We start from the raw sequence: 18098 nt of genomic DNA on the forward strand, positions 1-18098 counted from the left end.
ACTCTGACAGAAAAGCGACGAGATAAGTGCTGTTTACCACCACAAGAAAGGGCGTAGAGAAAGGTACATTTCGGATAGCCTGTTTGTTTTATTGTTCCTCGCTCATATAAGAGAACCAGTTGATTCCATGAAAACCAGGGGGGATTTTACGCGAAATATCACGGAAAATCGGTAAGCCTGGAATCTGCAGCAGCGCTTAGCTTTTGCTCAAAGTGACTCGTCGTAAGTTTGTTCCGGACATCTGATCCTAAGAATAGTGTTTGGTGAATTCGGTGTTGAACTCCAAGTCCAATCAGGATGAGGTAGTTTCATCAGTTACCCCGAGAATTAATATAACGATAGTTTTTCACATCATTTAGCTTTTGCTCAGTATCATTCGTTACATCGCCCGTAGGTTTCGGGGCCTGGAACTAGGCTGCCGAGCTCAGACAGGACCAACAAAAGAGCTACAAATAGCTCGCACTGTATTTCCTGAGCAACCTCAAACGCTGTGATGTTACGGATTCTACAAAGAGCACAGGAAACCATCGTCCGCTTTACCGTTCGTAAATGCTTTGGAACTATGGCTAAGCTAACTCACTCAAATGGATTACAAATGACCGATTAATCCACACGCATCCAGTAAATCACCACCAAAAAAAGGCAGCGACCAAGATCTCATTAGAAAGGCCTGGGCGAACAGCACTAGTGCTGCTAGTATTATGGAGCAGAGACCGAACTGCGTACAGCAAACCGATATTCTAGCTTCCTCCCCGAATCCAGTTAAGGCTAGTGGAGTGTTGTGGACGGCGACAGCCAGCTGACCGTGAATGATACAGAAAGTTATATCGAAACTGTCCGGCAAGATGCAGCACCACAGTGACATAATAAAATAGCAACATAACGGATCCGCACAGTTGCAACAACTATAATCGATCGATCGACTAGGGGTGACCTGGTTGATAATCGTTTCAGCTACATAGAACGACCCAGTTTATTGTCTAAAAGTGCAAAATGTGACAAACGTGTGTTGAGAAGAGTTTTTAGCTGAATACGGTTAACCGAAAACAGAGTAGCAGCTGGTATAAAAAAGCCCACTTGAAATTTCTAGCAGGCGCTCTAGTTCAGAAATGGATCCACATCCTACCTTTGGAGCTCCATGGTTGCACATTACTTACTTCATTTCATTTTCTGTGGAATGGATCTATTGGGTCCGCATGTGACTCGTAAATTATTGTCATGGTTGTACAACCACTAAGCGAATTGTCGGAAATGTTACCGACTACACTGAACATCACTTGTTCAGCTATGTTGCAGTTAAGTCCCGCTAGGAGAATTCGGCTCCGTGGAGGTTACGTAATATAGTCACGAATTCCCACAAATTACGTGGAATGGTATACAAAAGTGGTCAGACAATCTGGTTTAACACCGTAGCTAAACTGGAGACCAAGCTGCGAGTTCTCGCATCTGACTGTAGACCAGTAGGATCAGTGCCTCTCTTACGAACACGCAAACACAGACACTGCAAATTGAAACGAACCGTGTCCATTGCATTTTTTTGGAATCCTGTTCACTAGTTGCCCTAGTTAACATGCCCTAATGGCCCTTCAAAAGACTAGCGTACAAAACAAACAAGATGGACTCGGACCGTTCAAATGTGAGGATACGCCTTGTGGTTCTTCTGTGGGGACGATAAGTGTAACTTGTCTCTCGAAACGAATTGTTCCTGGACGACCGAACACGCTAATGAGATACACGTCAACAAGCGCCAATTTGAGCTCATTCAACAGTACCCCATACAGGCAATAAGGTTGAATAATAGGGTGCAAGCATGTCTAGCGACCTAATATAGATTGAACTCATACTAATTACTACTGTCTTCGTGATGGAGTGCTGTGCTTGATGGTTCTTATTCGAGACTGGGCAGATGACAAGAGCTGACGGCGACCGTATGGGGTAACGGCGTTGAGTTAGTGTCGATCACAGGAAGGCAAGAGTATCGAGTACATAGATCAGTCGTTTGAGAAATAAGTGAATATGCCATCCCACTTCGTTGGGTCTGTTTAAAACACCCGGATATAAACGGATTGTCATCGAATGGTATCGACCTTTTTCACTAGAACAGATTGAAATGAAGAGTAAGTAGTATACGAGAACTTCGGATCTCCCAGACAAAGAGCTCGGTGACCAAGTGTACTCCAGATATAAAGTCCATGAACTCGGAACGTGCATACATCGGGCAGTACGCTCCCCAAGAAGAAACGCATATCCTAACCAATTTCCAAATGTGCTTCTCTCCCGATTTTCTCGATTCTACGATAGAAGGCTGATGACAGTGTCGTCTTCTTTTTCTCTGTGCCCGAAAAAACGCCAAGACCCATTCGCAGGAAAGTCGGATTCGCTTAAGAGAGCTAATAGTAAGACGGGGATTATTCCGTCGGATTACAGTCATGTTGTCGAACATGACAGATGTTCCCTGTGGAGATCTGTTCCTTGGCCTAACTGACCGATAGTCGACCTCGGCGGCGAAGCTACCAAAAGGCTGAAGTGAAAATTTTTACACGAAAAATAACCATTTAGTAAAAACCCTTCACTCATTGTTAGGAGTGGCAGTTGAAAATTTTTTTGATTAGATAGCACTTCCTTAGGCACCGCTCACCCTAGTAAAACGTTGCCATCACACCATATGATTTTGTTACCAAGTACACCAATCAACAGTCCGGACTTGAATCTCAGCTAGAGCGCCTGGGTAAGCACGCAGAAAACAGTGCACGAGGGCGTCCGAACAATTCGAACGGACGGGGAGCAAAGGTGAAAGACAACGGATTAGTGGTGAAAACTCATGGACCGGCTTCTAGCAAGAGAACAGAAAATCACAACAGAGTGATCATCAGTGCGTAGCTACGCACTGATGATGTCACCTCGATTGGTGATGAAACGTTTGCAACCAAATCGCCCAGCTCAGCGAACAAGCCAACGACCATCTATGCTGCCTGAGCTACCGACATTCTCCTCTATAGAAAACAGAGTGATAAAAATGGTAATAATTAGCAGAATGCTTGATAGAGTGCTTTATGTCCTTTCTGGGCAATGCCTTCTGTGTATGACATATTCAGTCCGTAATCGCATTACGCAACTCTGAGACATGGTCATTCGATTTACACAAACTTTCATGTCTGGTCGGCAAGAATGCGTATGTCTGCAGTGACTATCTAAGTCAGAAGAGGCTAGTTTCTAACTTGAAGATGTCAAGCTCAGAGGGAGGGAATAAAAGTAACGAATGGTTTCAATGGCACGGGAAAAAGGTCGAAAGTAATGTCAGATATATGGTATGGTTTAGATTGGCGAAATTTTGGGTTCCTCCTTGGTCATCACGTTGTCCTAGTGCCATGGGGACATTCACAGCAAAGTTTGCCCCCCCCCCAATCGCATAACATGACGTTGTGGAAGAATATGGAAATGACGAAGTGTTGGAGGACTATTGATGTGATTACGCTCTCACGACAGGGCGTCTTCTATGTCCTCCCCCCGCTTGACCAGAAACCTTAGGTAGAGCTTCGTGGTGCTCGTGATATAAGTTCACCTTGTCTGGTTGACCATTTCGAGCGCACAAACGCGGATGACTGTGGTAGGCTAGAAATAGTTTTTACTCTATCAATCTTTTCCTTGTTCCTACAATACTGCTTGTGAAACAAAATTCCTGTAGTTTCACGGCTGAGGCCTCAGTACTGACTTTACTATTCTTGTCTGCGATTTTCAATTTATCAATTGGCCTGTTCATCTGGCCTCAGTACTGACTTTATTATTCTTGTCTGCGAGTTTCAATTTACCAATTGGCTAGAGCTGTTCATCTGGAAGCAGAGATCGCATACACAATTTGAAGACATTATGAGGACCCCATCCATTAGGAAGCACATATCCTGGAAGCGACATCGGTTGTCCATACTAGGAGTTTCTACACTGATTGGTTTTTTATCGAACAGAAAATGTCGATAGGATGCGAAAGACCCAAATCAACTAGTCACTAGAACTCGAGCATGAGGTTGTGTGGAAATTCACGTGGTGAACGAACTGGAGAATGGCACACAACAAGAGTTTGCGTGATTCGATTACGAAGTAGCACACCTACAATTCGATATGTTTGTAATACGATCTCTGTAGAGTCCGGCACGTGAGTGAGTTAAAGAAGGATGACGAAGATCTACGCAACTTACTTTTCCGCCAGGTTCCAGTAGGTTGACCAGAAAAACCACGTTGGTGAGCTTATCCAATGAACTAGACCCGAGCTGATCGAACTGAAAAGATTGGAGGGGAGGATGATGCGGTAAGTAGGGAGAAACAAAAGCGTCTAGTGAAATGTCACAAGGAATTTCAAGGAAAGTTTGTGGCCATCACTGTCCCTAACTAAACTGTAGGATTAACAGGCCACAAATTAGATAAGAACAGCGCTCTACAGGCAGACAACAGCATCGCCCAATAGCGATACCGATGTCAAGAACGAATATCCAGCCCATCATCAAGGGCTTTTCCGCATAGGAACTCGCGCTTCGACTACCCAATTATCAACACTCGCTTGTTTCAGTCAGTGCTGAAGTTTGAAACAATCGGCGTTTGGACCTATCCCAAATGCTACAGAGCCAATCAGATGGCGAGCAAAGCATGAGCGAGTAAATTTGGGCATTCAATGAGGCATGCGAAGAGCAAATGCTGTCTGTATTCTAACAAAATGTATCCCAAATGCTACAGAGCCAATCAGATGACCAGCAAAGCATGGGCGAGTAAATTTGGACATTCAATGAGGCATGCGAAGAGGAAATGCTGTCTGTATTCTAATAAAATTTGCATCGATAACCGAGATTTCATGGAGGAGAGCGAGTGTTCTTTGATCGATATATAGGAATATCACTCAAACGACTGACCGTGAACTCCAAAGCTTAGGTTGATGTGCCGTGGTCAGAATCCACAGTAGTTGTTTCACTTTCCTTCACTTTTAATCGTGGAAGAAAAACTCGTGAGGAAGCTATCTGATGTGTCGTCAATATCAGTCTACACCATAAGGCATCCACCTAGACTACCTGTACACAAACTGACTGTGTTGGCAGGTATAAATTCTTCAGCCAAAAGTACGAATGGTCACCAAGGACGCCATCCCGCGAGACATCGCATGAAGAGTATTAGAATGGTTTGTAATCTTTCTTCCAAGACAGGGGGTTACGCTAGTCTCCGTAGATGATCTGGAATGCGTGGTACATGGCGAAACTACGGCATCTCGCCGGATGCCTTTCGCAACTGAGCTACCTACTGCAAAACCGCATAACCGCCTGCTCGCTGACGCCATACAATTCAAGCGACCGTTCGATGACATCCCTGGTCAAAGATCCGAAGAAGCGTCAGGTACTCCGTTCTCAGAAATGGCATTACAAAGAGACGGCATGCAGTTAGTATGCAAACACAATGGGCGTTCTCCATCGTAAGTGCGTGTCATGTTTAGTTAAAGTCTATTGAGTCCAGGCATTAATGAGCCTATCGATTTTTCACATTTATGCTATCAGCGGGATTTCAGTACTTCTAGCCGTGAGCATCTACAGCGTCAAAGACTACTTTTGACAGACTGGGAACCGCAGTCTGTTGGGACATAGGCAGACACAGCAACCAAACAGCGATTGACCTTTTGTTCTCAAGATTATATCAGATGCAGAAACGAATTACACAGATGCGACTATCAAAGTGTAATCAGTCAAGCGTAGTGCCCTTTCGAAGGTTTTATATTCAGCCGGAGTGGTTCGTGTCCATATAGAGAAGCAGACGAAAAGGCAAGTAGAGTGATGGGATAGTTTGCTCAGCTAAAGTAGTTGTGTTTGTGATCCCCGTTTCTGATAGACAGCACACGTTAATATAGGGAGGATCCAACGTACGAGCAAGGGCTTATTCCGTCTAGGCAGCTAGCTTCAGCCGCCACGTAAGTAAACCGGGTTTTACAGTTCGAAATTTGATGTGAGGCTGATGGGCGAGAAAGACAAACACAATCGTTGGTCCTAGTGATAGTGCCTCTGGATGCATCAGTATGATGTATGGTAAGTAGGAAAGAATGAAGATGTCAATTTTAGCATATCTGCGCCTACCCGCTATTTTAAATGCATCACATAAGCCCAACAGGCTAATGGCATCAAAGAACGGTCGAAGCAACTCCTATTATTTTTAGCCAAGAAGTTCAGGATCCACGATGGCTTGGACTCTATGAGGGAGTATAAAAATAAATTAAGGCCACCAACCAAAGCATTTGACTCAAAAGCCGGCTGACAGAGGATGTGGAAAGGTCGGTAAACTGCCAGGGTAGTATAAGCTATAAGGAACACGTTGAGGTGCTTGTTCAGGCGCAAAACATTTACGAAGTAACACTGAGCACTGATCAACTCCAGCGTAAAGGGCGCTTCATTTTCCAAGCTGGCTTTGACACCGAAAGCAACAGCGTGACATTAAGTTGACACTTACCGATTACTTCCAGCCGCTCGGTTGAACAAAAGCATGGGAAGTTATTCAGCAGTCAAGCGCAAGAGACCTAACGATTGCACGAGTGCCACCCTTGGCAATAACGAACACACACATACACACAGGGATAACCAAAGCAGAAGCTACAGGGAATTTCCACTTCAAAACTGCACTATGTGAAGCTTCACTAACGTGGATGACGCAGGCGACGGTCCCAACTAATCGATGCTCTGTGGAATGTGATGTGTGTAACACACTGGAAAAAAACAAAGCTATGGTGGTGGTGGTGGTGGTGCGCATATATTGTCCAGTGCCACCAAGCCACATAAAAGTGAACACTAGATTTTCAATGAAGAATGAGAAAGATTAGGCCAATCCGACAGCCCCGAACATTTGAATACTCAGCATCAAACAGTGGTGAACCTGTGTTTGTATATGGCAAAGGGCTCACTAGAATTATACTCAAGCAAATAAGCCAAACGATAAAAGCAAGTTTATCTCGTTTGAGTGTTTATCTCAGTTCACTTATGCAGTGTTAACTATTAAAATAGTAAAATTACAATACAGAAAGATTGTTAAACCCGTAATATACTACTCATAAGGGTGCTGAAAATTCTTGGACAGTCCACGAAAACTTGATAAACCAGAGATTCATCTGGGTTTCGGGTGATTCTCCCACAAAACCAAAATTGCCTACAAACGAGTGTATTTCGCTAATTTTGTGCAATTTGGGTTCAAGTAGAATATAATGTTGACGGAAACTCGGGGACCATACCTACTTGATGAGCCCCAACAGGGCGAAACCAGTCGTGGGCTGTCGAAGAGATCTCAGCAGCCTTATGAGTAGCGTATACCGTGCGTACATATATCGCGATATCCCGAATATCCTAACGTCTGAAACACAAAGCCGCCTGGTGCAGCACATTCAGCTACTTGAAACCACCATAAACGAAGGATTCAGATGAGTTCCAGGTGAATCACTGGCAAAACGAAATTTGTTTGCAAATTAGTGTATTTTGTTACGTCCGTTTATATCGTGTTCAACCTTGTTTAAAACGGATGAATCTGAATTCTTCCCACGACGTATCTGTCACGTCCCTCTGGCAGATTGAATGCCTCTGCTGAGAGCTACCGTCACAACAGCATATCAGCGCACAGAAGACAGCCCTGTTGAGTTAACTGCATAGTGAATAACTGATAGTTTCACTGTTGCAGTGACGATGCTGTGACTAAGTACTTTGGTCGGTGATGTTATATCACGTACACGTCAACTTTAATCAAAATACCTACAACCACCGCTCGAGAGCTAAACAGGTGAAACATTATTTCCACTCATACATCGTGTGGTTGCGTCCGTATATAGTACCCGATAAGACACCATTGGTCGATGAAACTGTGACATTCTCTTAATGTGTGTGACACAATGTATTATAATACAAAAGTGTTGTCTTGCTGACGTCAAAGTAGGAGTGACAGCCTATTAGTATCATTAAGTTCCGATTAATTTTCCGCTTGCGTAGTGCATTCTGAGAAAGAATGTGTCAAAATTGCCTTGGATTTAGCCAGAACAGTAAAAATGGCCTCAAAGGAGATACATTGGCGTCTAGACCATAGTTCTTCTTACTGCATCGGTCAGACAACTCAATCAACCATTTGCCGACATACAAGAGGTCTAGCGACCTGACCTCAGAAAAGCACGTGCTGTACCGGTGAAATGACACTATAAAACACAGCTCTCCCTGTGGGATGCTGCTTAACTATCATTAGTCCAAACAAGCTCCGTGAAACTTTGTAGGCGCCAGCTAAGCTTCTCCGGCATGTTATGGAATACTTGCTCGTATACGATGCAACGCATTGAGATATCTCGAGTGGTTAGAGCGCGAATTTACTAACCGCAAGGTCTGTGGTTCGAACCCGACCTCTACCTCTCGACTTCCCCTGTCTAGGCTTGGGCAACCTGGCAGTATCCCAGCCCTCATGCTTCGGGTGGCATGGCAGTTAGGCACCGGAAGGGTGCTACGGCTGAACGATCGAGACTCTTTCGCTCCAAACTTTGGAATAAGCGTCCGAAAGCAGGACGAAAGTGCAACACCACAAGTCTGAAAGTAGAGAACATCATTGATGACCCTGATGCTCCGTTGCTGCAAAAACACCAGGACCACAGTTCGAAATCGAAGATGCCGAAATTTCGCAGTTGGGAGAGCCCCCAACTTTATTTTGTATTATGGGAGGATCCGACACACGACCGAACGGTATAGAGAAAGACTATCCAGACAGACGTGATAAGATTAGAGACATGACGAGTTAATGCGTCTGAAAACAAGTAAGAATTCGGACGGGATTTAGTCTCTCCAACGCAACCATGACCACGTGGACTTGCGGACGAACTTGTCTCAGCTGGATCAGCCTTGTGGGTCGCAAGCGTACTCCCCAGTGCACGTGGTGAACGCAACCTTCTGGAACGCAAATGACTGTTCCATTTTCTAATGAATACCCACTCGACAATGCAATCCCAAGGATAGAAACATCACTTACCAGAGGGTTGGGGAATACATTCGGCTTATTGATTGCCACTTTGACGGTATGTTAATGGACTGCTCCCGGTAACGTGCAGTTACACTGAGGGTTGTGAGGTATTATAGCTTGAAAGAACTGACTAATGAAGGCAGATAGTTGGTAACGGTGTTCATTGTTACGCCCTCATGTTTTGGCTGACTGATGGTTTGCAAGAGGCGTCTAATCGTTTTTCCCTCCGACCTTATTCCACCGAGTTTAAATCGGTGTCAAGTAGTTGTGAACATTTGGCCAGCTATTCACATAAATTAGGTAGCAGTTCTCCAAAAGGAACAAGCTACGAAGCAATGAATCAAAATGCTGATCGCTATTTCTAGGAAATACGGAATATTTCTACGGTCCAGAGGTAAACATTCCTTTACGTGATAGAAGAAATGTCTCACAGACTTCTACAGAATGAATAAATAACTATGCAAAAACCTAGTGTATACAAAAAAGAAAAATCGTCTTTATATTGTGACATGCTGCGACAAGTCGAATGCCACACAAATCCAGAATCGCCTAAATCTCACCCTTGAATGGTGATAATCACGAACATTATCAAATAAATTGCTAATCGAGGCGATTCATTTTACACAGAGTACTCGCAATCTCGTAAACAAAAGGAACTCGGCCATGATTGAACAGCTAGATTAAACCTGACTAAACAGCAGCTAAACAATCTGTTTGAAGATGTAACGGAAGACAGATCGAGCACCAGAAAGGTGCTTAGAGTGCAGAAAAATACAATAGCCAGGGATAACGTTCATTTCACTCACTTCTACGGCGGATAAAGAAGATTCTCGCGTGTCATCTAGCAAACGGAATGAAGGGTGAGTACGTTGTGCATCTGGAGTTGAAGTGAGTGTGGGAGAACGAGGGGCACTTGCAGGAGGCCTAGACTGTGTTGTTCCTACCGAGTCACCGATCAAAGGGGTTGAGCCCACATCCAAACTACTTCGGAAGCTTTGCGCGAACAGTTGATGAGTGAGCATTTCTGCCGGTGGGCTTTGACGTTCACGCGGGATCGAATCGTCTTCAGATGATGCCTGAATCAAGAAAAAGGCATTTACCACAATCTACAGTAACCGAGTGGAAATCGAGCCAGCCATCAAACAGAACAGCAAGACTTACAAGATCACTTGGGTTACCAGGTAAAGAGTTGTCCTGATTTTCAGTCAGGCTGTCTTCGCGCGCTGGGTACTGTACACCCATTGAAGGGTAGTACTCGCGAGCAACAGGTTCTTCACTAACTTTGGACGTTTCCGCAGTGTTTGTTAATTGCTTCCCCGGGTCACCTACATTGGATCGTCGTCCAATATGAGTGAAACGTTTCGCGAATCGGGTGCCAGACAGACGGCCACCACCAGCTGCCGAGTCACGTTGGTGTCGTAATCGGAGTGCAGTTGATCTAGCTGGCGCTATCGAATGGTAGAACAAAGTAGAGATAGGGAACATACCTGTGACTTTAACTCCTATCCCGGGTACAGCGGCCCTTACTGGGTAGTTTATGGGCGGAAGAACTGATCGCAAATAGGATGAATCCGGTGACGTGTCCGTTTCACTTTGTGTCAGCAACTGTCGATGGAGGCGTTTCAACAGTTTGGTTCCGGCATCCTTGAGTGAACAGAACAAAAATAGATGAGAAACAGAATGAAAGCAAATCTGCTCACGTAAGGTGATACCTGCAAGTGAAAAATTACCTCAAACACAGGATCAAGATGTTCTCCAGTTCTTACCTAGTTCCTTCTCATATGTGCACTCAACTAACTACGACTGTGATCCATTTGTCCTTGTCTCCCGCACCCGAGAAATGTGACAGCATTGTGCGACCGCATAAAGAAAGCTTGGAACGATGTTTTTTAGTTTCAGGAAAATAAACAACAGAAGACAATGAAACTGGATGGGCCAAACACAATGTGCAGCCGTACAACAGCTATCAAACCGGATAAATCCCAATACGGTTCTATAGTGACGAATTTCGCAGCACAACAGAAATTCGCGTCACTGCACGGAATTCACGGCTTAGTCATCAGGGTCCCCATAGTTTCGGATTTCCATTCTAGAAGGGATAGATGGTCCAAACACTGTTAGCCTGCTGACATCTGACACCAATGGGCTAACATCCCATCCAAAATAAGAGTTAAAAGACAATGAGCACAAGTAAATTTCGTGCAGATAGTTGCTTCTATTGGTCACAAGGAAAGACTCATAGTGGGAGGACCCCGTAAAAATGATGGATATTGAATTAGATAAAAGTACATGACAAGCACTGAAGCAAGGAAAAGCACTTCAGTGCGAGGAAATAAAAGACTCATGCATGAACCACAAGCGTGAAGAATCGTGGAGAATTCGACGGACCAACCTTGATCCTAGTCCTGAAAACTTGCAGAGTTTAGGAGGTTGGATGGACAGAAAGTGGAAGAGAATTCCAGAGATATTCTATAAAAACGGGATAGCTAGGTAACATGCTGAGCATGCAATCGATGAGGAGCTCCGTATGTAAAAGCCAGCATCGAACAACGGTGCCCAAATGTTTGAACGCTGAAGAGAAAAAATCCGCTGAACGACTCTAAATCGATTTTATGACATTCCCAGTCATACTGTGTCAATTTTTTGAAACGACTGCCTACCGCGGACGAAACATGGTTACACTACAAGGATTCTGAGATTAAACCTTGGTCAACGCAACATCAACACTAATGTTCTCAAATGTTCTCAAAGATGAAGAAAATTCAAGTCCTGAAAATCAGTGGGAATAGTCAAGGCCACTGTGTGCTGGAGTGAGGAATGATTGACTACCTTCCCAATGGCTGAAAATGTTAGTACCGAATATTAGTGTAACATGCTGTGCAGGTTCAAGGGGGCATCGGAAGAAAAACGGAGGAAGTTGTGGAAAGGGAATCCCCTTCTCAAAAACACGCGTCTCATCACAGAGCTTACAAGACCCTGAATGTTTGACGAAGTTCGGGTGCGATTGCATGGCCCACCATCATATCTTACTCCACATGATTAGTCTATATTTTCAAATCTTAAAATGAACTTGAAATGCAAAGCTAATAGCACAAACCGAGCAGTACTGCAGCGACCTGACATCAGAATTTTTTCGAAGAACCACAGGAATTACACATGTGTTGAACTGCGCAGTAAATATGTGAAACAAACTACAAATTTCAAACACGATGAAAGATGGAAGATTCACGGTCAGTAACGTACCCCCGGTGACTAAATGGAGTTAAAGTCGCTTTGTGAATGAAATCCGTTCAAAAACATAGTATCATTTCTGGTATTCAACTCCACATCAAACCCAGCAGCTTAATTAGGCACCGTAACCACCAACTAAAGCATCCCACTGCGGTCCCGAGAATCACATAGTAATCCCCCTAGAGGAAAGGAGCTGTTTAACATACTTTGAGGAGTGGATTCTTAACGTGAGCAATGCACAAAACCCTACATCTGTGTAACAGCTTGCGAGAAAGAAACACAAAGATAGACAGCTTCTACAATGGTTTCTAAGTGGGATATTCACCGGTCATCGATCGAGTTTGACTGATAGAAATATGACTTAAATCACACACCGTCTTAAATTTCGAACATGTTTTGTCTGTTGCTTCAAAGCAAACGGTCTGCATTGCTCAGTGATGTGAATAACATACGTCAACTTTACTCCTGCTTCTTGGTTGTTACGATCGTACTTGTTAATTAACATTCATCTGGATATTCCCTCAACATTAGGTTATTTTAGGACGAGCAATAATTGATATAAATCGATACCGAATAACGACAAGAACTACAATACCTTGCACGATCATCTGGAAAGGGGTGTCAACTGATAACCAACTTCCGTTTGATGATTTATTGCAAAGTTTGCAACACAAGCTTTACTGATGAGTCCCATGCCTACTAGGCTTCGATCTGAAGGGTATGATTAATCTTCCACAACAATCCAATACGCGTTTCATTTTGATTGAGATTCATTAGATGGATGTTACAGCATCAGTTGCATATTCATTTTGTTAAGACCATTCACCTTGGCGCCACGCGATCAAGAGCTCACGAGGAACGCTCTCAAGCGGTATGATCTCCTAACTAATTTCATCTCACGGGCTAAGCCCATATGTCATTTCTGCGACGAAACAAAGTTACAACGTCGCACTCAGCTTGAACAAGCGTCCAACCAATGGTCTGATTGCGAGTGAACATTTGAACACACATGTTGTGGGCACCATAAGAGGTGTCCTTGCGCTACATCAGCCGTCGCCTGGAGACAACGGCCGGGTCACCTTGTTTGCTGCACACGGCAGGGCTGATACGCCAAAACATTCGGGTGCTGACGTCTCCTACCTTTAATCATTGTTACTCTTAACACTCCTCCTATCTCCCACCCAAGCTTATGCAGATCCCAACCGAGGGTACGTTAGCCAGTCACCCAGGAAGGCACGACACCGATCACATAGGCCGATTCACATGACTATGTTTTGATAGTCAGGTCTTAGCATTCTGTCTAACCAGTAAGCTAAAAACATTGGCCTTCGAATCGATCCAGCAAGATACGCCTTTGTGCAACTTACGAAGACCTTGTGGAGTAAGATCAAGTATAAAATAGAGTTACCTCTCATAGACGAAACAATGTACACAGTGTGCATCCAACACGTCTACATATGTCGAATTCCACGGCGTGTCCTTTATTTAAGGTATCTGACTGGTCTGAAACTTTGGTCAAACTCTAATGCTAAATTGTTTTCGGTGGGTGCGCGAAAATAAATAACACTCGGCTACGCCAGACATGACCATGAACTTACCCCACCGAGAGTTTCATCCGAACCTCCGGTTGTTGCGAAAAACGGCCGTAGAGTTGGCTTGGGCGTACTGTGGATGGATATGGATTCTGCTCCTTCGGCGTCCGAATCTTCTTCCTCCACGTCACTCACTGTCGCTATTAGGTCGATTTCATCCCACAATTTTGAGGTTTCAGCCACGTCCAAATCCTCCTGAAATGTGGTTCAACATGATCACCGGTCAAACTGACGAATCATGAGTGACGGTAGCAGCATGCGTTATGTGCAGGAAATGAAAAACGGACATGAACCTACCTTAGTCAATCCTCCCACACTGAACACAGCGGTTGAAAATTTCATTTCAGTACTACAGACCATATGGCGAACAACCTAACGCCTCTTAAATCAGCGCCAATCGCTAACCGCACAGAACTTGCAGTTAACATCTATGCCTTAGCAACCACCAAGTGAAATTATTTCCTATTATATCACTAAAGTTGTCACACCAAAGCAGAATTTGGAAACGCCTGGTCATTCGGATAATCGAAGAACAAAGAGGGCAAACAAGCAGTTTATACCAGAGAACTGCCCGTGTCTTGGTACAAGGTAAACGAACTGTTGATCCGCCAGTCGCAACGGAAAGGAAGCGTTCAAACTCTACGGAAAAAAGCTGCGGTTTCAAGATCCCATGAAAGATGGTCTGAGGATAATACCCAATAAGGACGCACTATGCTTCCCAGTCTTTCGAGTCTTTCGAGCTCGAGATAGCTCAGCGGTTAAGGCGCCACAAGGTTCGTGATTCAAACCCAACTTCGGCACATGGATCGCTCCAGTCTGGGTCTGGACAACCTGTCAGTATCTCAGCGCACCCAGTTCGATCCGTGCCATGGTAGCTATGCACCGAAAGGGCATTAGAGCTGAAAGATCGTTTTTTTAATTATTTCGGCACAACGTGTTTTACTTGCAACATCAAATCGAAGAAACGAATGATGGACGGAAGTTGAATGTCTATGGTTCAGCTACATTTCTAAATGAAATTTGGAGCCCGGCTGATAAGCTGGCTAACAGGAACTAGATACACCAGGAACACTACTATCGAAGCTGTCTTTATGTGAGAATCTAGCTAAAACGAACGAATTTGGGAGCCTCATTCAGGTTTTGTTGTTCTACCACCCATTATGCCAAAACTACGGAGTTTCCACGTCCCTTGTCTGAAGTTAAGGCAGGCGTAAAAAAAACGAAACGTTGCAGTGTACAGACGTAAGACACCACACATACAGGATAAGGACATTCACTATGTAATACTGAACAGGGAAGCGCAAACACCTTAACATGCATGCTGCACTTGAGAGCTTGTTACAAGGATAGCGTATATGTGACAAACATTCGTTCAACAAGAGGCGATGAAAGTTTGGAAAACAGTCGGATGAGGAGTAAACATAATTCAGTTATTCGGAGCATACAGGTAGACGGCCGAATAACAAACACAAGCTAACTGATTTTCACCAAATAAAGAGCAAAATGAACTGAAGGAATGAGGAAGATGCATGCATGAGAGTAAAAAAGTTATCAGTAGGAAAGCGTACCTCGTTCGGATCACCGATTTTCAACTTCTTCAGTAAGCCAATCAGTTTCTGCTTGATTTGTTTTTGCTGATTTGCAGATGAGAGGAAATAAAAATTCAACTTTGATGAGTTGGTTAATTGAGTGAAAAAATGCAAGGCAGCGAGACCGAAAATTAAGACCCAGGAATACTATTTTTGACTTTGCGCAGTCTGATGAGAGGTACGGGTCACAAGAACGGAAAAGTCAAAAAGTGTGCTAATTGTGGTGAGTCGGAGTCGCGAGAGATAGTCAGAAGATATTTAATCGTGAAAAGAAGCATGATAGCAAACCGTTACCGGACTGTTCGCTTCACCGGATCAACCCGGCCTTAAGGTTCGACAACTTTGTCAAACGCGATTCTCGTTTCCAGACCCGACGAGATTCTATCGGATAGCCATGTGGCTTACAGACGAGTAGAATCTGACTACCTTATTTAATTGGATTGATAGATGTCGTCTGCCAGGCTACGGACAAGCAATAACCTAAAACAGAAACAATTTCTGACATGGTGGCCTTATTGCAGTCAACCATAAACCCACAAGCCCTAACCCAAAGAGTTTTGGTTGGTTTTCGGCCTGACAATTATCCGTCTGTGTCCTCAGTCGTCCTATTATATCGATCATTTATATCCATAGTTAGCCAACTTAACAGATGCGGACGTCACAGTACTTTCGGAAACTGCAGAATGCTGAAGATGATCAAAATGAACGTCACGAGACCACCTTCGTGAGACCGCCTGCACGCGGAATCTTCATCAAAAGATATGGCTGACCGACAACAAAAGTTGCATGAAAATAAACCTAAAGCACTTTTGGAGCGATAAGCTGCTTAACATGATTCATCCGCTACTGCAATAGTGGGTCGTCTCAAATAGCTGACCGAATTTCACAAAAAAATGTTAGACCAGCTTCAGTAAGAATCTCAACTAGACATAAGTATGTGCGAGAAGATTCGTTCAAAAGATCAACAGTCAGCGACTGTGTACCAAGAAGAGAATGAATAGACAACAAATGAATACCTGGCAGTGCGCCTACATAAACCATACAGTTAGCAAGAAGTATGCGTACAATGTGTCTTGCGAATTCTACCAGTTCGGAAACAAGCTACAAAGGCTGTCAGATCAAATTTGGCTGTTCGGAGAATTGTGTAGACAGAAATCATGTTTAGAGAACCCGTTCCGTCGAGTCGCACGTGGCTAAACAAAACGAACAAACACGATAACCGTTTGTTTGCATGAATTAGTGGTTCTCCAATGCAGTCTAGTAGCTGACAGTAAGAGAACGATTGAGAGCCTTAACTTCACCGAGGTTGAAGACCAGTGAGCCATCACAGTAAGTAGTCAAGGAGTAGTCTCGCTGCAAAAGACGTTCTGGAATAAAAGCCACTGCCTTGTAAACAACAGAACAGCGTTTCCCGTCACAAACCGGTATGCGATCCTCCCGAAGAGAGATCACCCTCCTGGGGATGTCCTCGGGTGGTGGACCCTCTTGGGGGCAAGATATTTCTCAAGTAGGATCCAAACGTGAATGCCGACGTCGAATTTCTCAACATGACGTGAATGCAATAACGTTAAAAAACGGCCATTAATCCACTAGGTTAAGCGGGTTTCTGGTGAGAGGACTGAAAATACCAAGAACACATGAATCCAACGGGTTGTACCCCAAAATTCAGGCACAAGAATGTACTGAAAGAAGCTGTTACAACAAATGCACCACACTGAAAGGAACGTACTCCAACAGACATTGCCTTCACCAGTTTCTTCTGACGCCTGTGACCACCCTCCTCATTCTCCACTACCTGATCTTCATCGCTCTCTTCCACATGGTCAGAATCTTCACTATACATATCGGGCAGTGGATACTCCTCATCCTCGTCAAGTACTGCAAGGTGGGAAGGAAAGGAATAGGAAAGCAATAACAGGCGTACGTGTATACAGATGAAAAGGCCACAAAAATGGGCTTAAAATATTGAAGGATTCAAGTCAGAGAGAGGCTACACTCCACATTTCCATTTAACAGGCAAGTGTGAAGTCTAAGAAAAAGTAAATCCTCCAATACTCATTCCAACAATACCCACCTGGTGTAAAATAAGTGCACTTTACGGAACTGCCACACGCGTCTAGGTGTTGGTCTTCAATTACTATCTGAACTGACGTACAACAGGCAACCTAGGGAAGGGGTGGAGCTCAGTCTATTACACTGGACACGCTGCAGTGTAAACTACCTCTTAGGACGAAGACCTTTCATTACACCAACCCGGCTTGACAGCAAAGCAAGTGCTGTTCCAGCTTATATATATATATATATACATATATACATATATATATGTATATATATACATGACACGTATCAGAATCAACAGTAGACAAGCAAACAGGACCACCGATGGTTCGTGCTGTTTACGGAGGTGCAAGCAAGTGACCGGCGCTGAGGTGGGTTCGAGGTAATAACCACGCACAGGCCCGTAGCAAGCCATCTGCCGGCTTTTGCATGTTGCCATAACAAAGGGCAGCGGTACTAGTTACCTGACTATCATTGGTCAATTCCCTTATGATTCACCGTAGTGCCTGAGTACATTTGGAAAGCATTTTCCACTAGCGCACTGTCAGGGTGGTGAGTGATAACCTGGAGGTATTCTACTAAACCATATATATATATATATATATATATATATATATACATGGAGATTTCGTCC

The 18098-nt window shown here is 44.1% G+C and overlaps 1 protein-coding gene across 1 annotated transcript in view; it reads right to left on the reverse strand.

Annotated features, from left to right (window-relative positions):
- T265_11380 (hypothetical protein) overlaps window positions 1-18098 on the reverse strand; it is a gene marked incomplete at both ends in the record, with an annotated part of 85018 nt that overhangs the window by 25686 nt on the left and 41234 nt on the right. The window contains 6 exons of the mRNA XM_009178019.1: window positions 4194-4274; window positions 9801-10070; window positions 10156-10638; window positions 13824-14012; window positions 15386-15451; window positions 17136-17284. Of these exons, the coding sequence (XP_009176283.1) occupies window positions 4194-4274; window positions 9801-10070; window positions 10156-10638; window positions 13824-14012; window positions 15386-15451; window positions 17136-17284 (1238 nt within the window). The remainder of the gene's footprint in view (window positions 1-4193; window positions 4275-9800; window positions 10071-10155; window positions 10639-13823; window positions 14013-15385; window positions 15452-17135; window positions 17285-18098) is intronic.

The sequence above is a fragment of the Opisthorchis viverrini genome (assembly GCF_000715545.1).
Source record: "Opisthorchis viverrini unplaced genomic scaffold opera_v5_495, whole genome shotgun sequence".
In the NCBI taxonomy this organism is placed as follows: Eukaryota; Metazoa; Platyhelminthes; class Trematoda; order Opisthorchiida; family Opisthorchiidae; genus Opisthorchis; species Opisthorchis viverrini.